Genomic DNA, 25020 nt, shown 5'->3' with positions numbered 1-25020 from the left:
ATCCCTCAGGCAATGTAGATTAAAATTGGCACTACATAATTCTTCCACACCAATGCTATAAAGCAAGTATTTTTTCCTCTGCTGTGCTGTATATCATAATAAAGCTGCCGAGCACATAGAAGAGGTTGAAGAGCCAATGTTCAAAATATAGGGGAGGAAAGTGACCTGAGCTGTGGTATAGCCTAGAATTTCAAATTCAATAATAATGCAGGTCTTGAGTTAAGGCTCTTTTGGGGCAGCTTTACTATGCATGAGCAGCACCTGCTCAACAGATCACCCCAGCTTCTCACTGAACTTTGCAGCATTACACAGGTCACATTTTATTATGACAGAGTTGTTTTAGAACAGTTCCTCTACTGTATTAGGCACAAACCTGCTTGTCTTTAAAAAACAGGGACAAATTATTCCCTCATTTACACCCTGGTAATCCCGTTGACTCGAACGAGTGTTGCACTGTATCACTGAGAGCAGAATTTGGCTCTGTGGGTTCACTGCGAATTATCTATATACTCTTCTTTGTCTCCTCTATACTCATTTCTTTACTGTGAAATTATCCAGGGAAGGAACAAATGTTAGCATTGACTGCTCTTTTCCTACCTTAGTATTGTTGTGAGGAGTAGGATCGAGAAGATCATCCTCAGTTTGCCATGCAGAGCTCCAGATTGTACGCTTGTCCTTTCTCTCAAAACTTTATATGGGTTTTGTTTTTTCTGTACAAGGGCTTCCTTTAATAAGTAGTTCATTTAAAGATATCAAAAGAGAAACAGGTTTATGAAAAGTTGGTGTTTTTGCATTTTCGTGTTTGGGGTGTGATGGTGAAAGTATAGAGGCGTAGAAGGGATGTGGGAGAATCTGTCACAGCTTTTTGCATTAGTCAGTGATAAATTTAATGGGGTTCCTTTTGGTCCTCAAACTGTAAGAAATAGTTTCATTCAAGTTCCAAAAAATGACAAATGACAAAATTATTTCTGCTAACAATTACAAAACTTCATAGGACAGCGTTAATATATAACACATAGCACTTTTTATAAAACCATAACACAGAATCCTACTGCCTTTGAAGTCAGTTCTACCTTTTTACTAATTACGGCTCTGATCCTACCAAACACTTAAGTATGTGTAACTTTAAGCACATGATTGTTCCTATGGAACTCAATGAGACTAGTCATGCGATTAAATTTAAATGTGCATAAATGGTTTGCTGGATCAGGGACTAAGACCTGATCCCGAAAAGCAATCCATGCAGGACTTTTTGCAGGACTGGAACCCGAAAGAGTTGGGTGGATGGGATAGTGTAAAAAAAGAAATAATCGTTTAGATTATTTTTGGCCATATTCATATGCCTTTTGTATTTTGCCTTTTGCAAATGTTTATGGAAAATGCATTTTAAAGTTACATCCTCGAGAATTTCCAGAAGCCAAATTTTAAATTTGGAGGCTTACGTATTGGTACCAGAAGTGCCTTCTCATCCAATCAGGGAACAGAATAATACTTTGTGACTTACTTGACTAATTGGAACTAAAGGACACAGCTCAGTTTATGGATATCAAGTTCCAAATACACTCAGCTCAGTTTTTGATCAATACACAGTATAAATGTTGAGGAATAATATAATTAAATTAGTTCAAAGAATGAATAAGTCTGAGGAACTTGCAGTCTATTTGCAATTATTCTAAAGGAGGGGGGAAGGATAAATTCAGTGAATAAATTGTTCATTGTGAATAATTAACTCAGCTCTGCTAATTAATTATCACAACAGCCCTGTCATGTGATATTATTATATAACATCGTAAAGGGTGAAACCAAGATGCAGAGAGGTTAAGTGACTTGCCCAAAGTCACACATTTTATGAGTGGCAGAGATGGGGTTATTAGACCGGCAGTTTCTGGTTCTATCTCTTGCCTCAGTAGGACACTGCAGTCCTCAGTCTAGCCCGTTCCTCCAATGGCAAATGGCAGTCTGGCTTAGCCACTCATTACTGGCAAGTGGGGGGAAAAGGGGTGGCCCAGCCACTTACTGCCCTCCTCCAACTCTCCTCCACTGCCTACTTCCCTGGACCCCTTCCCCATAGCCCCAGCACCTTCTCTGCCCCTTTGTGACAGGGCCCCAGTCTGGCAATTGTCAGCCTAGAGCTCTCCAAGCCTCTGCTAACCCTGCCCAGCACTGGTCCTTCTTAGGTGCTTTTCCAAGAGCCAGTTCCTCTCCCTTGCTTTATTTATAAAATCAGTAAAAATATTTTTAACAATGGAAAACTAAAGAACAGCTACTCTCTTTAGTGAATCCAGTCTAGAGGATGCATTTACCATCTTGCAGAAACGTAGGAATGCAAGGGACATCATTATGGCCTTTTGGCTTTGGAATGAGCTTGGAAATCATAACTACAGTGCAGAGTGGCAACTTGTGCAGATGGACTGCCTTGGGAAGGGGAGACAGGCAATTAATCTGACTATGAAGCAGAGGTAAAAGCAGCCAACAGATGAATAAAAGAGAAATTTAGAGTTCTAGCACAGACAGATATATATAGTACCACTGTGCATCTTGATGTTATTGACTGATGTTAATAGGATCTTTAAAATGAGGGATTTGAAAATAAGTCGTACAGAAACCCTATGTTATAACATTTTGTTTTCCTGAGATCCATTCCCTTTGCAAATTAGTGGAGCTGGCTGGAATTACTGATTCACTAAGAATGAATGACATTATCAGTAGAACACATCTATATTATTCTAATTGCTGGAACATAGAAAAATAATTTAGAGACTGTTTATTAACATATTTACAGTTGAAAACTATAGCTGGTAAATTAACTTGTAAAATTACTCACCAGACTATGAACAAATACCAATTAGCAACATTTACAAAATGACTCTTGAATAATTATTTAAAGGTGGGTTTTGGGGGCATTTGGAAGACACTGACATCACCGTAGTATGTTTAGTTTTGCATTACTTAATAAATTTTGTGCTACATCTTTCCCATCAACTTTTCAATTACAGAAAATAAAAAGAGGCTTTCAAGCGTTTGAAATGACTCATTTGTGAAGCCACTGTTTGTTTGAATTTAGTTCAAAACAGCCCAAACTAGGATTAATGCAGATCATATTGACATCTGTGAAAGATCTTGAGTCTGATGCATTTGTTAGTCTTGAAAATATTTATCTCTCTCTAGAGAATTCTGATCTCAGGTTTCCAGAAGTTAGGGCACTTCTTTTTCTTAACTTTATGAAGCATAAAAATGAGTAGCTTAAAGGCGCATTAGGACATTAGCTAATAATAAGATGTATTGCTTTTTAAGTACGTACTGCTCACTAATCCATCACTGATATTTTGAGCGTTTGGGAAAAAAAACAACTGCATTAGGGTCTGAATCCTGCAAACATTTATGCATATGCTTCACTTTAATGTGTGGGACGTCTCATTGGGGCTACTCAGTTGCGTGAAATTAAGAATACTTGTAAATACTTTCAGGATTGGGATTATAATAACTAAGAATATCACTCTGACACTGACTGCTGTAGAAACAACCTAGTATCTCTCTATGCAGCAAGATTTACGTAGGAACCTTTATATATTTCAGACATTTTATGCCCTAATCCTGAAAGCAAATGTGCTAACATGAGTTTATGCAGCCGCAGAGAATCTCATTGGTCTTGTAAAAGTTGAAAGGAACAATTAATTGTTTGAGTTGCCAGACTTGATTATCACTGACAGTGTCATCAGAGGCTCTGAATTTGAGTAGCTATAGAGGCTGAACTGCAGCACACTCACACCAACTCACTCTTAGGAAAAGAAAACAGCTCTTTTTCTCTCCATTTACAGCTCATGCCATTGTGAACATCACTGATGCTGCCGTAGAAACGACAGAGTGCATCAAGGGGCAAGGTGAGGGCTACCGAGGTACCGTGAACACCATATGGAGTGGAGTCCAGTGTCAGCACTGGGACTTCCAGTTTCCTCACCAGCACAACATCACTCCCGAAAACTTCAAGTGCAAGTGAGTAGCGCATGCAGGTGTCACAGATTACAGGGCAGAGATTAGTTCCTGCAATTTAGACATTTGTGTCGCCAAAGGGTATTCAAAGAAAGGTTGTTACTTTTTTAATATTGTCGTCATCATCATCATTACTCTGCATGCTGACATGTTCATTGTTGCCTCTGACATTGGAAACTATGTGACTATTGCAAGAGTGTGCTCTAAATAATTCTTACTCTTTGAAACAAAAATTATGGGTTATTATGGGTCACAGATAAATTGGTTCAATGCTGTCTTTGTTTTTACACACTGAAGACCTTTATCCTAAAAACACCCATGAGCTTAATTTTGACCACATGACTAGACTGATTTGACTTCAGAGTTAGGTACATGTGTGTTTACAGTACTGTGGCCTAAATCCCATTAATAAGCCATCACTGTTTCTTGGAAGGAGACAATTGTTTATCTATAGTTTTGATATGCAGACGTAACTTAGTCTTAGCGTTTTTTTTCCTGCCGTTTTAGCTAAACAATCTCACTGTGGATACTTGACATTTATAATATTTTATGGAGCTTTTTTATTTTGTCCTCTTGTCAGTTCTGTTTTCCTCTCATTAATGATTACATTTCTAGTGTGTATTTTCATCACCTTGTCTAGATTTAATTACACTGATCCCCTGGCCTGAGCACAAGACTTGAGTGGAAGAGATTCCAGCCCGAGTTCTAATCTTGGCTCTCAAAAGCACTTGCTCTGTGGTTTTGGGCAAGACACTTATATTTCGGTCCCTTCATTGACCTGGAGCATTGTCGGGCTTCTTTAATGTGTGTTATATGCTTTAGAGAGTTATCAGTAAAATGAACAATAGTTGGAGTCACTCGGATACAGGTGCAAAGCTAAAAGCATTTTCTCCTTGGGCAAGAATATTGGGTTAAAATCACTCATATATTAACCTTTTGCATTCTTGTTGACCTCATTGGTAGAACAGAATTTCTATTGGTCCCGAATCTCCTGTATAAATCTCATAGCTGTTTAAGCAGGATCTTCCTGAGCCCACCTAAAAGACAATCTGTGAGGCCGTTCCTGCAGTGTTTTCTCAGCCAATATATAATTGAGTCTTTGGCATTTTGTCTGTCACTACTATTGTAAGATTAGGCTCAATGTACAGTTCTCACAATCTCCTGTAAAAAAAGTAGCCCTGTAACAGTTCACCCTGAAAACAATAATGCGCTGATATGCAGGCCTTACTCATATGAGTAGTTATTAATCATGCTAGTAACCCTCATGAAGTCAATGGAACTGCTTGTGTGACTGAGGAAAACCCATGTGAATAAGGGTTACAGGATCAGGCCTATTTATTATACCGTAAGTTATCAATGACTGTTGCAGATGGGAAAATACTGTGGAATGTGAAATTGCGAAGACTGTGAGAACAGCTTTCAAGAGACTAGAGAATAAAACTTACATTTGAGAAGTTTGACTATTTAATTCAAGCTGTGAGAGATTTTTAAAGAGAGACTCCCTTGTGATTAGATTTCTATTCAAAAGGTAACACCTGTATAAGATTTCAACACAATTTTTTCATGTACTAAGATTCAGTTTCCTAATTAAATCAATGAAAAACTACAGGACACCATTTCTGTACATTCTACAGAGACATTCAAAGTACTGAGAACTTTAATGCAATGGTATGGTTTGTATTTTTTTTTAAATACTTTTAATAGGTTTCAGGTGCATCTGATGCCATGCACGAATTTTGTAATCAGAGAAAGCTTTGAAAAAAATAATGGAAGTTCCCATATGGAAATATACTATATTTCAAATATTATTGTACTTAAAGTGAAATCCTATAGCTAGTCAAAACATAGATCTACTGGAGATGATTCCCCTATAACTATACTCCAGTTACAATTGCCTTACTTTATTAGTCCCTGCTTTCTTATTGTCTCACCTAAATCTCTCTGCACTAAATACTGATCAATAGCATACAGACCTCAAGGAACCTCTATTATTGTTAACTTGTAATAGAAAAGCAATTAGAACACAGCAGTTTTAGGTTATGCCTAATATAAAATAGCATATTTATTTTTATAGGGATTTAAGAGAGAACTACTGCCGAAATCCAGATGGATCGGAGTCACCTTGGTGTTTTACTACTGACCCAAACATTCGGATCGGTTATTGCTCCCAAATACCTAAGTGTGAGGTGTCAAGTGAACAAGGTAATTGATACAAAGGAGATAAAATATTTTAAGTTCAAGGTGCCAGATTGACTTCCTTGGACACTGGAATACCAAATTCTAATCTCAGTTACACGTATGCAATCCAGAGCAACTTCACTGGCTTCATTTGAATTTCACTGGAATTATAGTGGTGTAAATGAGATCTGAATCTGGTCTAGTCCCTCTAGTCAGGCAAAGGAAGCAACAGTGAAAGTGTTCCCCCACCTGGTGCCCTGTTGCATCAGATCCTCTGCTGATATAAATCAATACAGCTCCACTGAAAGCAAGGAACTGTTCCATTTTACACCAACTAAGATCTGGACCATTGTGTTTTCTCCTTGCGATGGAGGGACCATCTCTAGATCATTGTCCAAGCCTAGCTATGTCTTGATCTCTCTGCTGAAATTGCCAACAAGGCTACCAGATGTGATGTATGGTTATTTGGTTGTTTTAATGTGGATTCCTGACTACTGGGAAATGAACTTAGACAATAACATTCAACCTACCCCAAATAGCTGTGAATTTTAAACAAAATCAGAAAGCATTTTAATCTGAACCTTTAATATTACATAAATTTTCTATAGATATTTTCCTATTAGATCTCTTCTATATGTGAATTTGATCCTGCAGGATACATTGTTATCCATAGGAGCTGACTGCATTCAGCATCTTGTAGAGCATGCTCAGGCTTTGACTCTATTTTAGTATAATTCATAAGAAAATATTTCAGCTGTATTCCATTTATCTTAGCATCCCATTAAGATTTTTGGTGGGATAAGCAGCTTGGCATTTTTTTGTATTAACAAGGATTAAATTTTGCCTCCTTTTTTTGTTTGTAAAAAAAAAAAAAGTGTGTTTCGGAGAATCTGTTTGGAATTAAAATATTTATCATTTAAATCAATCATTTTATACATGAAGTCTTGTGCTATTAACAATTTCAAATTATTTTACACATAAATGTTTGGTGACAGCACATCATGAAATAAACATAATTTATGCTTCATTATCAAGGCATGTTTTTAAACTGTATTTAAGTTGAAGGTGTGCTACTTCTTGGCCATGCCAGAGAACAGAAAAATTCCAGTGTTATCTATTGCTGCCAAAATCCAGAACCTCTCCTTAATGAGTTCAGAAGTTTTGTTCTCAATTCTGTTGAGGACATCTGGACTTTTTAAAAAGAGCACACTATATCCTGGCAGCTTTTAGAAGTAGAATAATTTGCAATGACCCTGTTAAGTTAACTGTAAGCAAATTATATTTAAACTGAAAAGCTTCCAGTTTATCAAAGAAAGACACAGTAAAAGTAAATTGCATACTATAGTTAAGACCTTAGGCCTCAAGAAGGGGATATATCATCTAATTTCAGAAAGGTTCACTTTCTCTCATTAATTTGTTTTCTGGTTTTGGTTATGTTTGCTTTATCTTGTATAGTGTCTGCTAAATATAGAACTTGATTATCTTTAATTATTTGGATGCTTGCTGTAAAAGAACAACTTTCCTTTCATTATTGCACAAGTTCCTTCAACATTTCTTTTTCTCAATATTCTTTTTCCAGATTGCTATCGTGGGAATGGCAAGAATTACATGGGGAATTTGTCTAAGACAAGATCTGGGCTAACTTGCTCCATGTGGGACAAGAATATTGATGACTTAAGGAGGTGTGTAGCTACAAGACATAAAGAGAATGTGCAATGAGTCCTGCACAAACACCACCTCCAATTGGCACCTCATTGTCTTATGTAAACACTTCAAAATATCCCCTGGAGTTCCCAGCATAATTTCCTTCAACATTTAAGTATGTTGTAGAATGTGTCTTTGTTCAGGCTTGCCAGTAATTACAGACTTTGGGATCTCATAACCAGTACACTCAATGCTAGGGATTTTCCTATCTCTACCCTTTAAAGTTGTGGGAGAGGAGGGTACGGACTGTAGCATAGTTGCTCCCTACAAATGATGTACTGTGAGTTGCTGAGTGCTCCCTGCTGAGCATCCTCAAGTCCCATTTACTTCAATGGGAAGCCAAGATGATTGGTGGTGAAAAAGGCAACTCAGTTTAATAGACAGTTTCAATTTGGTTTTAAGCTGAAAATGGATAAACAACCCAAGAAAGGTTCTAAGCAAGAATAAAGTCTCTGGGCTGTCCATAACTCAGCTGTATTCTGAGCACCAATTCAGTTCCCTAAGAAAGGGGCTCTACATAACTCCCACAGCAGAAAGTGCAAATGCCTTAAAGGTACCACACCCTCCTTACCAGATTAATCACAAATGGAACTGTTTCAGCCATTCAGTCTGCAGGGATGCCACGCAACTAGAGGCCCCTAATGAAACTGTTCTACCTCAGTAATGCAATTTACTGCTCTCTGATTTGTGCTGTGTGTTTGGTTTGTGTAGTCGCTATCTGGTTATTTCTCACTGTACAATAAGTGAATTGCTTGTGTTGACTGCTATTATTAACCAATTATATTGAAGGGATTTGTCAGGATCTGAATGTACAAATGTGTCTATTCTAATTGGGACCTATAAGCTGTCTGCTTTGATTGTCTCATCCCACTCTCATCAGCATATGTGGAAAATCTCTACAGTTTAGATGGAACAGAAGTCCTGTTGTAATGCACTTGTTTGCGTGTGTTCATGCATAGTTTGAAAACACTACAAGCTGAGTCTTTAAGGCATGTGGGTGGATTCTTAGGCCACTCTCTGATCTCTGGTGTGGAACGTGGAATCCTGATTCACCAGCCACTCCCACCTAATTGAAAGGAACTAGGATTTGCTCTTTAATATGGCTCAAAGCCTCCCACTGAGCACACAGCCTGAATACAGAGCTTTGTGCTAGGTTTCTTCAGATCAAGCTGAGGAAATTAATTTTCCTGCCATGCCTTGAAGCAACCACAAAGCAAATCTTCAGCCCTCCCTGCAGTCCTTATGCTTGAATATAGTCAATGGGAATTCATTTAAAATTAGGAATGAACGTTCATAGTAACATACTTATTGGTAGTGTGTTTTCTTCTGTAGGCACATACCAGTATTCAGGGAACCAGATATTAGCAAACTGAAGAAAAACTACTGCCGCAATCCAGATGATGATGCTCATGGTCCCTGGTGCTACACAAGCAATCCTCTCATTCCCTGGGACTACTGCCCAGTTTCTCGATGTAAGCACTGAAGATTCCTTGCAGCCTGGGAATTACTATCAGCTGTATAATGTTGGCTATCTTGTTTTCATGTACATTTGTCTATGTTCTGGCTGTTACATGTGACACTACAAAACTTAAACTCTTATCATGAATAATTTGTGTATTACTTGGGGACAATAGGGAGGAAATGCCTATGCTAGGGAGATTCTCCCGTAACTGGCTCTGAGGCTCAGTTATGGTGCTGCAGCAGGACAAAAGGGCTGTAGCAGATGAAGGAATCCTGCTCACTACAGGATTACTGGTGATAATAAAGCAAGGAGAGGAGGAATGATGATTCAGGGGCTAGGGTATTACCCTGGAACTCATGAGATCCAGGTTCAATTCCCTTTTCTGTCTGCCACAGACTTCCCATGTGACCTTGGACAAATCACTTGGGGGGGGAGGGAAGCTCATGTTGAGAAATATGGAATTCACATTTAAGTTTGAAAGATGTTTATCTTCAGTTTGTATCTTTAAACTGGAAATGCTTCATAACCTGGGAGAACATTTAAACAGTAAAATAGGCTCTTGGGTTAAGGAAGAAATGTGTTCCTATGCTCTCTAGGATTTAGGAATAAAATCACACTAATTCATAAGAGCAATTGGCAGCATTTTTTGAGACCCTAACACTACAAACATGCTCAGGCTATGTCTACAATACAAGCGCTACAGCAGTATAGCTGCATCACTGCAGCCACACAGCTTGTAGTTTAGATATTTGCTACAGCAAAGGAAGGGGTTTCTCCATTGCTGGAGTAGAATCATAGAATATCAGTGTTGGAAGGGACCTCAGGAGGTCATCTAGTCCAACCCCCTACTCAAAGCAGGACCAGTTCCCAATTAAATCATCCCAGCCAGGGCTTTGTGTAGGTCCATCCCCTTGAGAGGCAGTAGGTAGGTCAGGAGCGGCACCAGGGTTTTTGGCGCCCTAGGTGCAGGGCTTGCTCACCGGTCCCGCGGCTCCAGTGGACCTGCCGCAGGCGTACCTGCGGATGCTCCACCGGAGCCGTGGGACCAGTGGACCTTCCACAGGCACACCTGCGGGAGGTCCACTGGAGCGGTCTGCTGCCCTTCCAAATCCTGGCACCCTAGGCAACCGCCTACGTTGCCGAAATGGAAGCACCGGCCCTGAGGTAGGTTAATGGAAGAATTATTCCATTAAGCTAGTGGTATCTACTGGGGCTTAGGTTGACTCAACTCTGTCTCTCAAGGGTGTTAATTTTTTACACCTCACGTGATACAGTTTGATTAACCTAAGTTTTAGGTGTAGATCAGCCCTTAGAAGGAGATCCTCTGATTCAGGTGCTGTTATATCTACTGAAAGTAAAGAAACTGTAAAAAGTGTTTTGTTTTGTCAGTGTAGAGGAAAAGAAATAATTGAACAAATGTCAAACCTATTTAGCTTTAAATTTTATTACCTGTACTCTTGGATTATTTACAGCAAGCACTGGTAGGCTATGTGGCAATGGTAATTATTTTTGGTCACCACTGGCAGTGTGATTTCTGGATTCAAACCCAGAGTTCTCCTAATTTGAGCAAACCTTAAACAGTTTAAAAAATAACTGGATTATAGAGTTGATATTCAGATAACAAATTTGGCTTCAGATAAATTTTCCCTAATATCAATATATAAATAAGATTTATATTTTCCAAAGGAGCAAAGAATCCTCTGGCACCTTATAGACAGACGTTTTGGAGCATAAGCTTTCGTGGGTAAATACCCACTTCGTCAGATGCATGACGAAGTGGGTATTCACCCACGAAAGCTCATGCTCCAAAACGTCTGTTAGTTTATAAGGTGCCACAGGATTCTTTGCTGCTTGTACAGATCCAGACTAACATGGCTACCCCTCTGATATTTTCCAAATGGTTAGAGCTAGGAACCCAACTTCCTTGGACAATCAGTTGGGCTGATGCTTATGTGAAACCAGATGCATGCATTGGTAAATGTCCGTGTAGTTCAGATGTATCCAAATTTCAGCCAAGAGGAAAAATGTGAAATAAACATTTTCAAATGTTGCTAAAAAAAAATCTGAAATGAAAGTCTACCCCCTTCCTTGCCTCTATGCCTTTGTGGCCTTTTCCAAAGCTCATTTAAGCCTTAATCTTTGTGAGTTATTAAAATCAGCAACATAGCATTTATTTTTCTGTTATGACTCCTCTTAATTTTAGACTTTATTTTATTTTTCACTGTTATGGACGTCTTGTGTGTCTGCTAGGTGAAGGTGATACAACTCCTACCGCAACCAATTTAGACCGTAAGTAATTTTACTTATATACTGTATGTCCCATTATGGTATTTCCACTTTCTTTTGAGTGTTTCTGTGTATATGTATGAGGTAAAGGAATAAGTTCCTTACAAGTAGCCAGTCCTTTCTAACTGGCATGCCAAAACATCAGCTAAAGAAAGCAAATTACTTCTAGGCTTAAGAAAACGAGATTTACAAAAGAAAAACTTAAAATTCCTTGGCGAGCTGATAACTTTTTGGTGTTCTGTGATATAAATTTTTAAACTCATCCTTCCAGATGGTGAGGTATGGTGCTAGTTTTCAGTATTAACTATATAATTACATGAATCTCAACAATAAAACTATTTAAACGTTTTTATGACAACAGCCTGTTTAAATATTTGATGGCCTAGGGTCACTCCAATTGATGTAATTTTGAATGCTTTTAGTAGCTCTCAGAGAAAAAAAATCTGTTTGTTAAAAATTGACCTTTCTGTGGTCCTTATGTGCAACTGTACAAGTTTCCTACCACTGTTTTTAGTAAAATATGATCTCTGGACCTGCTTTCAGATACTGTCATTTCTTGTGCCTCAACCAAACATTTGAGAGTTGTAAATGGAATCCCAACACAAACTAACGAAGGATGGATGGTTAGTTTGGTCTACAGGTAACTATCATTTTGCATAGAAAGATGACCCCACTTTAAAAAATATAGGTTTGAGGTTACACTAAAATAAAGACCTCAGTAAAGACACATGTAGATTGTGGTTAAATACTGAATCAGCAAAGTAGAAATATGCTGAAACAACTGTTGAATCCAAGTCTGTATCCTTCATGTCAATGAACTGATTATAAGCTCATTATTTCTGTCCTATGTATAAGAACTGCTCTTTATAAAACATGCATAACCTTCTGCTTTCCAGATTAGCTACTGTAGCTCCATTTATATCATTGGCATCACGTCCAGCATTAAAATGTTTGTTTCAGTGAGTCTTGTAAGAATATTGAGTTGCATGTTGCCTTCTGCAATTTAACAGCAGTACATTAAGATTTAAGCTGACATGCAGGATTTTCACCAGTGTCAAATTTTAAAGTTATCTGTTCATGTCGTTACATGCAATTGAAATGCAATATGTATGAGAAATAACTATGGGCAATAAAGGAATCTCTTTTCTCCCTGTAAAACAAGATCCTAATATCCACAGCTGGAAATGTAGATTACATTATGCAAGATCTTATTTGATACAGTTACTGTAATATTTTACCTCATATTCTCCGTTTGGTACCATATGAAGAACTACCAACATACAAAAATGAATGTTCCTTAAACTCATTATTCTGCTCCTCCACAAATGTAGTTCCTAACCCATTTGTTTGACTTTTCCAATTGATGTATATTTCTGTACTATTTTGAAAGCTGTATTGGCCTTTCTTTAAAGAGCTGTGGAATATTTGAACCCTTTGTACTTCCTCCCACACCCATCCATTTCCAACTCACTTTCTATTAGAAAAGCTAATTTTGGATGCTCAAACTGTTCTATGGTGACCATGTTCCCTGAATAACAGGAATGTTGCATCACCTTTTTGTTCTGCATTTGTACAGCACTTAGCATAGTAAGGTCCTGTTTCATGACGGGGGTTCCTCAGCACAGCCAAAATACAAATAATTCTCATTTATAATATTTCCAGGGTCTGTCTCAAGGTCCCAGTTGGTTTAACAAAAAAACAGTGCTTTCGTCCTCTTGAATAAGCTGCTGACCAGCTGGCTGAGGGATTGATCCTGCAAGGCTGGTGTGATCCAACAAAACACTTAAGTGCATGCTTAACATGTGAAGCATTGACTTCAGCTGGATGACTGACAAAGCAGGGCAGGTGCATATGTGCTATGTTGAACCAGACAAGTGTGTTCAGAACATGCAAGCAAACAAGGAAAAGGAGGTTTGTTATATGACTTGAGGAAAGGAAAGGAAGGAGATGGCATGGCTTTTCTCTTAAACCACAGCTGCCCAAACTCTATCATATATGCATATTTCCGACCCTTTCCAAAGCTATCTTCTATCTGTCTATAATAGCAGGTGTCTTGATTCTCCCCTTTAATATTTGGTAACCAAAAGCAACTCCCAGTTTAGCTTTTACTCTGGCAGGTAGATTAAATGTAGCTTGCAGGCCACAAACTGCTGCAGAAAAGGCATTTTGAAAGAGTAGGCTGTCTAAATCTCAGATATATTTGCCATCAGTGCTTCCCTCTGTCCACCTGCCACTGCTACCTCTCTTGCGGCCCTAACTATCTTTGTTCCCCTTCCCCTTTTAACTTTTCTCTATCCCATACCCATAATAGACATAGCAGCTTTGTTTTGTGGGGTTTTTGATGATGAAGCTTCATTTGTGCATTGTCAGGGGTCGCTGCACAGGTGACATAATTGAAAAAACCCAGCCACTGGCCAATTGGAATGTGTCTTTGGACACTGTGTCCCAGGCCATACCACAATATGTCCTCAAGAGAGACAGAATGACCAGTGGCTGGGGGAATGACCAGAGACATTTAAAATTTTATGGGTTTTTTTACTGAAAGGTGAATTCCGAAAAGCTTTTCATTTGTTTGGTAGTAGGGAAGGTTAGCAAAATTCACAAGGAACAAAATTATGACTGAAAAATACTTTGGTGGTGAATAAGAATATAGTTTTATTATTCAACTGTTGTATTGTTAGAAACAAACTCATTTAAATAGAGGTTTGAACGAAAACCTCAGATCACTCTAGAACTTTTTTTTGGGGGAGGGAGGGAGTAGAGGAAACGAGAGAGTTTCAAAATCAAATCAGTCTCCTAATCCTAGTTTTGAAAACATTAGAAAGTGTTAAGATGGGCAAACCCAAACTTGGAGTTGAAGCTCTTTAAATTTTGGGGTGCTTGAAACCCAGATCTGGGTCCAGATTTTGCAGCTAAGGCCCAACTCTAAAATGTAAAGAAAATTAATTACCCAGAGTATCCTGAGATCTAGGCCAGATTCTGTTACTGTAAAAGCAGCAAAGAATCCTGTGGCACCGTATAGACTAACAGACTAATTCTGTTACTGTTTACACTTAAGTAAATCTGGAGTAACTTCATCTGCAGAGAAATTACTCTGGATTTGTGCCACTATTAGAGCAGAATTTTGACCTCTGTGTTTGGCTCTGCGTATGTACCAGTCACAACTTCTAAATGAGATGATGTCAATCTGGCCAAGTGACACTGACAAAAGGGTTATATGTACCCTTACTTCTGATGCAGTTTCAAGGAATCTGAACAGAATCTTTCTTTTAAAAAGAACCTGACTTCTTGTTCCCCAGCCAAAATACAATTCAAAAAGAAGTAGAAGGCAAACATCTGTGTTAGTCTGCTACCTTCGAACTGCAACATAGAATAAGCATACGTGAATTTGGGCTCATTCCAGTAGTTCTTGCTAAAGCTTTGAACATCTGTACAATCTGAATTTATAAAATGTGAGAAGTTAAGCTTTTCCCAGAGTACTGATGTGTAAGACTCTCCTTCCAAAGAGCGGCAGTAAATAAATATAACTATTTTGGAAGTAGAAAGAAGCAAACTAATTAATCTGCATTCCAAATTCTCTTCTTTATTCCTGGAATATCTGTCATATTTAATCCTTTTAATTTTACATAATATAGTATGCTGCAGTTTCTATAATCTCACACAGGTCATCACACATTGCAGATTGTTTCCAACTGAAGTATGTAGGGACTGGATAACCCAAGGGATTGGTAATCAAATAGGAACTTTCCACCTTTAGGTCAATACTTGGAATATGATCTAGTTGAGTAATGACCAAATGTTGTTACCATCTGGTGGCAGTTTAGAGGCCTGTGTGAAATGAGCTGGTAATTTCAGTCCAATTCCTACTAGACAGATAGCCACATCACAGTTTTACATTTGGCTCCCTTATTTTAGTCTCAGCACTGAGGCCAGAAAATGAATGAACAGAGAAACAAACTTCCCTCTCATCTCTAGAGAGAGTCAGGTTGGTCGGGCAGTCTGAGGGAAGCCTACATTGCTACAGTATTATCCATGATACAACTGCACTGTACAGGGAAATCTTCATTTTCTGGGGTTGTCAATCTACCTTTTAATGGCACTACATTTAGTTAAATAGTATGATTATGTAACTGAATGGTGGCCTTAGAAGTGCTGCTAGAAGTTTTGGCTTGGTAAAAACCAAATCGTACAATTTTTCCCCGTTTTTTTTTTCTTCAGGAATAAACATATCTGCGGAGGTACTTTGGTAAAGGAAAACTGGGTTCTAACAGCAAGACAATGTTTCCCTTCTCGGTAAAGTAGTTTGTAGATTTTCATTGTTGAAATGTATTTTCTTTCTTTTAAGCCTGTGGCACCATGCATCTTCCCTTTAAACCCTGCAGTCTTCTCTCTTGCTTTACCTTCAGTCCTTCTCTCTTGATAATGAGTGTCTTTATGGAACCTTGCTATTCATTTATTATCATCATCATTGCTCCAAAAAAGCACTGGACATTTTACAGACAAGTATGAAGTATGACCATCTCTTTCAAGTGTGATGATTAGACAATTGCCTCTTTATAAAATTTAATTTCATGTTACTGCTGGGAATTGGCTAGAGCAGTGCTTCTCAAAGCCAGTCTGCCGCCTGTGTAGGGAAAGCCCCTGGAGGTCCGGGCCAGTTTGTTTACCTGCCACATCTGCAGGTTCAGCCAATCGCGGCTCCCACTAGCCGCGGTTCACCGCTCCAGGCCAATGGAGGCTGCGGGAAGGGCGGCCAGCACATCCCTCAGTCTGCGCTGCTTCCCGCAGCCCCCATTGGCCTGGAGCAGCAAACCGCAGTCAGTGGGAGCCGCAATTGGCTGAACTGGCCAATGTGGCAGGGAAACAAACTGGCCCAGACTGCCAGGGGCTTTCCCTGCACAAGCGGCGGCCTGACTTTGAGAAGCACTGGGCTAGAGTATAACACAAACCTGGGCAAATCTCAGGAAGTTCAAAGGTTCAGTTCACTGAGAATCTGAAAGTTTGGATATTATTAGGGGAAAAAAATTACAGGTAGTGGCACATTTCATCCATCCAAACCCTTAAAAGAATGGAAACAAGAAATTTGAGGGGAAAGACTTGTGTGGCAGAGTTTGAACCCATTGAATCATTGGTTGGGGGATGGGAGAGAGAGAACATGCATGAGAATAACTTAGGCCTGGTCTACACTGGGGTTGGGGTGGGGATCAATGTAAGTTATGCAACTTCATCTACGTGAATAACATAGCTGAAGTCAACATACTTAGATCTACTTACTGTGGTGTCTTCACTGTGATAAGTCGATGGCTGACACTCTCCCGTCGACTGTGCATGTGCCTCTCAGCCTGGTGGAGTACCAGAGTTGACGGGAAAGCGCTCAGCGATCTATTTATCATGTCTAGACTAGACGCAATTAATCAACCCCCGCTGGATCGATCGCTGCCTGTCGATCCAGCAGGTAATGTAGACAAGCCCTTATAGGCTGATGGTTAGAGCATTACATAGGATATGAGTGACCCAGGATCAAGTCCCTCTGTGACTAATTATTGACCCAGAGTGCAATAGCTTCACCAGGAGAGACTGAAGGAGCCCTGTATCCAAATGTCACACAGCCCAGTGGTTAGAGCCCTTACTGGAGAAGTGATAGATCCCAATTCAAATCTCTTCTCCCCCTCAGGTGGAGGGAGACTTCAACTGGGAGCCTCTCGCATCCCAGGTGACTATCCTCATGAGTTGGCTAAAGTTATGAGTGTGTTCCTCCTCTTTTTCCTCCCTCCTTTTCAGCAGCTTGCTAAAATGGCATAAGATGCCTAACTCCAAGAGAGGATTCACAGCTGAGAATTGCTAGCAGACCTAGTTGCTTCCCTGCAGCCTGGACTTAAATGCCTATCTCTATGAGTTGGTGGGGCTTGACACTCACCTTTGGTCACATCTCCCATTGGCTAGTTTAGGTGACACGCTGCCTAGCATACTGGTTTCTGTGAATCAACTGAAGGAGCCTATCATTCATTGAATAGGAGCCAAGGTGCCTAACTCAGGCTTAGTGAATTGCAGTGATTTTCTAGGCACCTAAAAGGTAGGTGCTGTGATGCTCAGCATTACTACAACTAACTTCTTTTGTACATCCAGGTCTTGCTACTTAGCCATCATTTCTCCATAATATCTGAATATTCACAAGAATTCTGAGAGGTCATGAAATTTCCGGAGCTTTCTTATTCTGCCTTGGAAATACAAACAGAACAAACTTTCAGTTCATCCCCTTTAGGTACTGGCTGAAATCAGGAAGCACAGTTTCATTGTGCAAATAAAAACTAAATAATTTTTTAAAGTGTGACCTGTTGGGTCACAGTTTGAGGTTTGGATGCAAGTTTCTATTGGTTCTTATTTTATCCATACTTGTTTTCCCCTCTCTATACACTGCTGAATTACTATGTGTTCTAATTTACTGACCTAGCATCTTCCAGAGTACAGACTAAGAGGCCTGCCTTGAATATATGTGGAAATGAACTGCATATTTTTATCATAAATGTTCCTAATATAGAAGTGGATAAAAGATGCGTAAACTGCTACAGGATCACTTCCACTTTTAAAAATAATACTTCAGTAGTTATTGTCTTAGATGCCACAATTTTAATAACCAGTTAACACATTCTCTATCATGCTGCAGTACTTGCAAAGTGAAATAATGCAATCTTACAGTTGGTGGAGTTGATATAAAATGCAAAAAAAGAGAATACAGGAATAGCGGAGATGGACGCTAACCAAAATGCTTTTGGATTTTGGAAAATTTTAGAACTGGATGTGAACTTTGTGGCTTGCCCTTTTTTCCAAACCAAAACACTATATCTGAACATGATGAATTTTTTGGAAAAGTTCTGTCTTCAATGTATATGTGAATGTTACTGTACCAAAAAAATGTGTTGAGACAAGGCCAAGGAAAATACCAATGTGTCACACCAAATTTGCCTTATTCAGGTACAAAGATTTGAAAGACTATGAAGCCTGGCTTGGAGTTCATAATATCAAAGGAAGAGAAGAGAAACGTAAACAAGTTCTGAATATCTCCCAGTTGGTGTATGGACCTGAGGGGTCTGATTTGGTATTATTGAAACTTGCCAGGTTAGTTCTTAATATTGCTAACTCCAGGATCTCTGGTTGATGGGTGTTTTGCCTAAGAAAGAACTATAGGCTCTGACTAAATAGTAGCAATACACATTATGTCCATATAGATTAAACAAACTCACATTTACAGCTGGTCATAAAAAGGAAAAAGTAAGCATAGGTCATGAAAAAATTCAAAAGAAACAATGTTTTCCGCTTGTTTGAAATTATCATTTATTTTAAACAAAAATAATCCTTTTGGGAGGAGAAATAAGAAAACCTTTACAATATTTAACTTCCCACCACCCCACTGGGAAAGGGTGTGTTAAAGTAAAAGAGCAAAAGAGTAGGATTTTCCCCATCCAAATAAAATGAAAAAAAAAATAGAAAAAAACTCCCCCTTCAAAAAAGAAAAAATGTTGATGAAAACAAAACTTTGTGGATTTTTTTAGGAGTGTGTGTGCATGGAAAAAAGCCATTTTTCATTGAAAAACATTGACTCAAATGTTCACCGACTCTACTCACAGTGATATAATTTATGACTTTGTGATTAGTTGCTAATCTTTGTTTTTTTGTTTTGGGGATTGGTTTAATATTCTTCACAGTATGTACTTGATTTTTCAGCCATCCTGAGTTTTTGCTGATGCAAAGGATAGTAGCTAGATTATATTTCTACTAGCAATTCATTGCTGGTGGAATTGACCTGTCATTCTTGTGTCCACAACAAGGTCTCTGTTTAGGGGTTATTCTGGTATCTGCTAGCAGACTAGCTGAAAAGTGGTATCTGTGCACTCACTATGTACTAAAGAAACAGCTTCTACACTGGTCCCATTAAGTCTGGCATAAAAGGCCACAGTTGGGATGACTAAGAGTAAGGTGATCAGATAGCAACTGTGAAAAATCAGGACATAGGAGTGGGGGTAATAGGCGCCTATCTAAGACAAAGACCCCGAATATCAGGACTGTCCCTATAAAATCAGGAAATCTGGTCACTCTACCCAAGAATTGGCTCACAGATCTCTCTTTATGCTGATCCAGTAGCCCTAATAACTGGTGTGGAACAGCAGCCACCAGAGAGTCTGTTTTGCGCATGTATTTCGATTCTCAAGTTAATGAGCACTCCATCAGAACGGAGCCCAAATGCTTGGACATGTGTTAAAAATGCACGTTCACCTTCTAAACCAACACAAACAAATGCCATTTCTGAAAAATCGTGCCCTACATGTATTTTTCTTCGTGATAATGAGGTCTCGTTAAATAGAATGGTGTGTGGTTTTAATTTATAGAATAACATAAACACTAGATTGTAAGTGAGCTCCTTTTGTACATATGACCCTTCATATGTACCATCATATTATCATAAATGTTTATTCAAATTAAGGGTATACTCTTTATGCCTTCATTGTTTATCTTTGTACAGAAAATCCAAATTAAACAGAATAAAAGCAGTAACAGCACTACAGAAAAGCTGCTTGAGAAATAACATCTGCAATTCAAAAAGTAATTAAAAGGAACTCCCAGATTTTCATGAGAAGAAAAATAAAGCAGAAAATTTGGCACAATTTTTAATTATTACTGTGAGCTATCACAGATCATATTTTTTTTTAAAGCAGTTTAAAATATTATATAAGATCCGTCATATCTACTCTTTGTTTTCTCTTTGCAGAGCTGCAGTATTCAATAATTTTGTGGATCTAATCAGACTGCCCATTTCTGGATGTACCATTCCAGAGAGGACCACCTGCAGTGTTTACGGATGGGGACACACAGGATGTAAGATATTAGTTTTTAAAACCAAATGAAACAATATATGTTGACAGCCAGCTTAGTTCCCATTCCCAACCTATTATAGGCAGGGCTAGTAGAGCTGCCTAATACTGAATTGCCCCAAAATGTCCCATTATAAGAACTTGTTTTCAATTGCTTATAACATTGCCAAACTTTAACTGTTTCAGATGAAATTTTTCTTGCTCGATGGCTTCGTCAAGCTGAATATTGGAAAATTAAGCCAAAACGGTTCAGCTGTGTCTGAGAATGAGGCTGGGGAAAAATTCATTGTTTTGTGTATGTTAAAAAATTATGATATTTTCTTTGAGAAGCTGTAGCAGCCCCATACTTTGCTCAGGGATTTTAAATTTGGCAGGGAGGTGGCCTTTGTGTCAGAGATGCTCCTTTTGTCATCCCTGTGAAAATCTGCTCAATTTTGGCCAAGTTATAAACTTTTGAAAAATCGCAGTTAACACATGCTCAGTGGACATTGCTTAGAGTTTAACTGGTAAAGTCACTGAAGTCTCTGTCTGTAGTGCACATGCTCCAGCCTAGGACTGAGCAAGACTTTGCCTGCAATTGCAGGCCTGGGCTGCAGACGGCCAGGGCTGGGCACTGGAACTGAGAGCAAATGCTCTCCTGGGCTCTCAATGCTGCCCTGCTGGAGGAGAAAGCTGCCTGATTTGAATGCAACAAGGTTGGGGGGAGTAGATTCTGAGAAGGAACCTAGGGGTGGTCAGACCAAGACTAGAGGCTGTTGGAGTGTTAGAAGGAAAATGGGACTCATGGTTTGCGGGGGCAAGACTGTGACTGGCTGGGCAAGGATACTCGGGGCTAGGAACCAATAGGTAGGGAACATGAGGTGGTGGTGGGGAAGGGAGACTGGTCTGATAAATGTCTGGTGTGTGTGTGTGTGTGTGTGTGAGAGAGAGAGAGACACACACACACAACTGGGGTTGGCTGGGCAAAGAGACCTGGACTGGAAGCCAGTGGGGATGGGGAACATCAGGAAGGCGGATGGAGTCTTGGGATGTGTGTGACAAAGACAGATCAGATGAGGAGCCAGCAGGGAACTGGAATGGGCTGGGCAAGAAAACTGGGGGCAAAGAGCCTAGAGGGTTGTGTTGGGAACCAGGAATGGCTAGGCAAGGAGACTTGGACTGTAAGTGGGGGGAATCTAGAACAGGGACTAGAGATGGAGGTGCTAGGACTTGCTGGACAAAGAGGCTAGGACTGGGATGAGGAGCCAGTTTATTCCAAAATAGCTATTCTGATCAATTTCCCCATGTAGACATGCCCTTTCTTCTTGGATGTGGGGATAATGGTTACAGTGTGGGTTTGACAGCAGCATGTCCACAAAAGAGAAAGTGGAGAAAATCCACAGGGAGATGGAAGCTGTTTGTGGAGGAAAGAGAGATTTCAACACAGTGAAGTAATAAGGGAAAGCATTGTCAGCAAATATATGTGTGTATTAGTCTAAGATAATTAATAGTAGTTTTAACTATTACATTATTTCATAATAAAATAATATACATTTCATAGTAGCTTTCTTCCAAGGATCTTGTAGGATACTTTGTACATTTTAATGATTGTATTAGTCCTCACAAATATCCTTATCAGGTAGAGAAGTTTTATTATGCCCATTTTACAACTGGGGAAATGGAGTCACAGTGTGATCAAAGGTAATATTGTAGCTTCCCATATGTAGTTGCTCAGAGAACAGGCAAGTGAGGCCCCCATGCTATACGCCATACCTAAAGCAGATTGCAACCCTACATGCACAGGGAGAGCAAGCTCTGTGGGCTGCTACTTCCCCTTCCTCAAACAGATGAGTGGAGTGTGAGCAGAGCCTTGGTTCTGCACTTCAACCCACACTGCGCTATCCAGAGTAGCTGAACAGTGAAAGGAGAGGGGGTAATTTGTGCTTGTAACACTCAGGGCATATCTACATTGCAGTTAGACACCGGTGGCTGGCCCGTACCAGCTGACTTGGGCTCACAGAGCTTAAGCTGTGGGGCTGTTTAATAGTGGTGTAGATATTTAGGTTCAGGCTGCAGCCTAAGCTCTGGGACTCTCTCACCTTGCAGGGTCCCAGAGCCTGGGCTCCAGCCAAAGCCTTAACATCTATATTGCAATTAAACAGCCCATTAGGCCAAGCCCCGCAAGCCCAAGTCAGCTGGCATGGACCAGTGTAGACATACCCTAAGTCATAGTTCCTTCCCTAGGTTGTCCTGAGGGTGGAACAACTGCATATTGCCCTAAATTCTGGCTCTTTTGCAGGCAATGACATAACTCCCACTGAGTTTTGTGCAGTCAGAATTGCACCCACAGTCTCAATCTTATCCTCAGTGATTTTTTTCCAAAGTCATACAGCAAATCATTGGTTGATTAGGGAATAGAACCCAGAAATCCATAATCCAGTCTTGTACTCTTACAAGTACAACACAGATCTCCAGGTATTATAATCTGAAAATATTGCACACACTCCAGACACACTTCTTACCTGTCTTTTATCAGTAACAAATTAAGAAATCTAAAGCATGCATGTGTATTACTGGAGAGTTTGGGAGAATGTGCAGCTAACAGAGTGGCATATATCAGCATAAACGGTCTTTGTACTTAGTGTTCATTTTCATTAAAATGTAATATAATTTGTGCACAATTGACTGTTGCTCTTGTTTTCAATGCTAGTGATTCAATTTGATGGCCTGCTCCAAGTAGCAAACCTATTTATTATGGGAAATGAGAAGTGCAACCAATATCTCAAAGGGAAGATTACTGTGAATGAGTCAGAAATCTGCGCTGGGGCTGAGGGCATTGGCACTGGACCATGTGAGGTAAAATAGCATGGCTATAAATAGAGTGCAAGAATCTACAAACATCTACTCAGGGGTTGTTTTTTACTTTACCAGTAATACTTTCCTGGTGCTTGCCTAATTATTCTCTCTGCATTTAATTTGTAAGTGGAAAGAAAACATGGATGCTATTTCCTTTCAATGCACATTGCAAACAAAGGTCTCTCTCTGGAAGACTCTTTTGACTGCCACCCTGACTCGCACTGGATAGTAGCTTTTTCTTCATTCTTCTGAAATCAGTAGGACTATGACCCCAATCCAACAAAGCCCTCGAGCACATGCAAAGTTTACTCAGCATGGTTAAATCACATACTTTGGTGGACTGGGGTCTGTTTGTGGAGTACTATTCAGTGTGAATAAGGCGGCAACATCAGGCAGCCTGTGAGCAGCAGCAGCCATTTATCTGGATTGCAATCAGTTTAGCTGCTTATACAATTGAGGAGTTTCCTAAGAAATTAACAAAATAGGCCATTGCATTGTGATGTTGAAAGAGAGAGCTATGAACAGAGTTCCAACGTTCTCAGGGTAGATGTCTCATAACCTATGCAACCACTTCTGGGATTTAGAGTGTTTGCAGCTTTATCAAATTGATTGGATTCAGAATTTGGGGCTGTTTTAGTTGTTATATACACTTCTGGGATATATTGGCATTCATCCTTGATTGTGGTGGGGATCTTACTGGGGAAAAAAGACAGAACAGATGGTAGCTCTGTTTCTAGGTAGAAAAGTGGAGCTTTGTGAGATATGTTGGTATCCTTCAACTACAGCCTGAGCCAAAGCTTGGTCAAGTCAGGGAGAGTCTTTTTACTGACTTCATTTGGGTTTGAATCAGTCCCTTTGAGTGGGAATTGGTTAAGATGTAGAGGAAAAGGTACAAAATCCTCTTTTGTAGTGATATATCATATTTGGACTGACAGTCTGCCAGCTGAGATGATGGGTGGAGAAGGCAACAGTCACTAGTAGGAGTACATATTTGGTTTAGATGGATACAAGGAACAGGGCTGGTGCAACCATTTAGGCAAACTAGGTTGAGGGCGTCTAAAAGCCTGCTCAGGCAAGGAAGCAGAGTGGAGGTGAGCTGGGGCGGGGGACACGGGGAGGGCCGCCCACAGTAATGAGGGGGGAGGACGCACAGGGGAACTGCTCCCCGCCTCAGATCACCTCCGCTCTGCCTCCTCCGCTGAGCACACAGCCCCCGCTCTCTTCCAATCGGCGCCACAAGCCTGGGAGGGGAGGAGAATTAGAGCGGCGCCAGAGTGCTCAGCGGAGGAGAACTGGGGCAGGCTCCCAGGCAGGGTTAGCTGCCGCGGGGTGGGGGGGAAGTCTCCCTAGGCGGGGTTAGCTGCGGTGGCGAGGGGTGGGGTCTCCTCAGGTGGGGTTAGTTGCCATGGAGGGGGCTCCCAGGGTGGGGTTTGCTGCGGAGGGGGGGTAGCTGCTGTGGTGTGAGGGAGGGCTCCCTGGGCAGGGGGCTGGCAGATTCCCCAAGTGGGGGGCTCAGTTAGCTGCCACGGGGAGTGAGGTTAGCAGGGGGGCGGGTGCAAAGTAGAAGTTTTGCCTAGGGCATGAAACTTCCTTGCACTGGCCCTGACGAGGAAGTTTTAAGTAGTTCAATATAAATAAAACAATGGACTTTTCCCTATCCAAGGACTGCACCAAGACTTGGGGAGGCAGGTCCTGTTT

At 40.1% G+C, this 25020-nt stretch overlaps 1 protein-coding gene across 1 annotated transcript in view; it reads left to right on the top strand.

Annotated features, from left to right (window-relative positions):
• Positions 1-25020, top strand: part of HGF (hepatocyte growth factor) — a 69942-nt gene that overhangs the window by 38536 nt on the left and 6386 nt on the right. The window contains exons 8-17 of the mRNA XM_030559810.1: positions 3819-3993; positions 6065-6192; positions 7748-7850; positions 9205-9344; positions 11585-11623; positions 12164-12260; positions 15839-15913; positions 18593-18736; positions 20385-20491; positions 23177-23322. Of these exons, the coding sequence (XP_030415670.1) occupies positions 3819-3993; positions 6065-6192; positions 7748-7850; positions 9205-9344; positions 11585-11623; positions 12164-12260; positions 15839-15913; positions 18593-18736; positions 20385-20491; positions 23177-23322 (1154 nt within the window). The remainder of the gene's footprint in view (positions 1-3818; positions 3994-6064; positions 6193-7747; positions 7851-9204; positions 9345-11584; positions 11624-12163; positions 12261-15838; positions 15914-18592; positions 18737-20384; positions 20492-23176; positions 23323-25020) is intronic.

Source organism: Gopherus evgoodei, chromosome 1 (assembly GCF_007399415.2).
Source record: "Gopherus evgoodei ecotype Sinaloan lineage chromosome 1, rGopEvg1_v1.p, whole genome shotgun sequence".
NCBI lineage: Eukaryota > Metazoa > Chordata > Testudines > Testudinidae > Gopherus > Gopherus evgoodei.
This window is presented reverse-complemented; position numbering and strand designations above follow the sequence as displayed.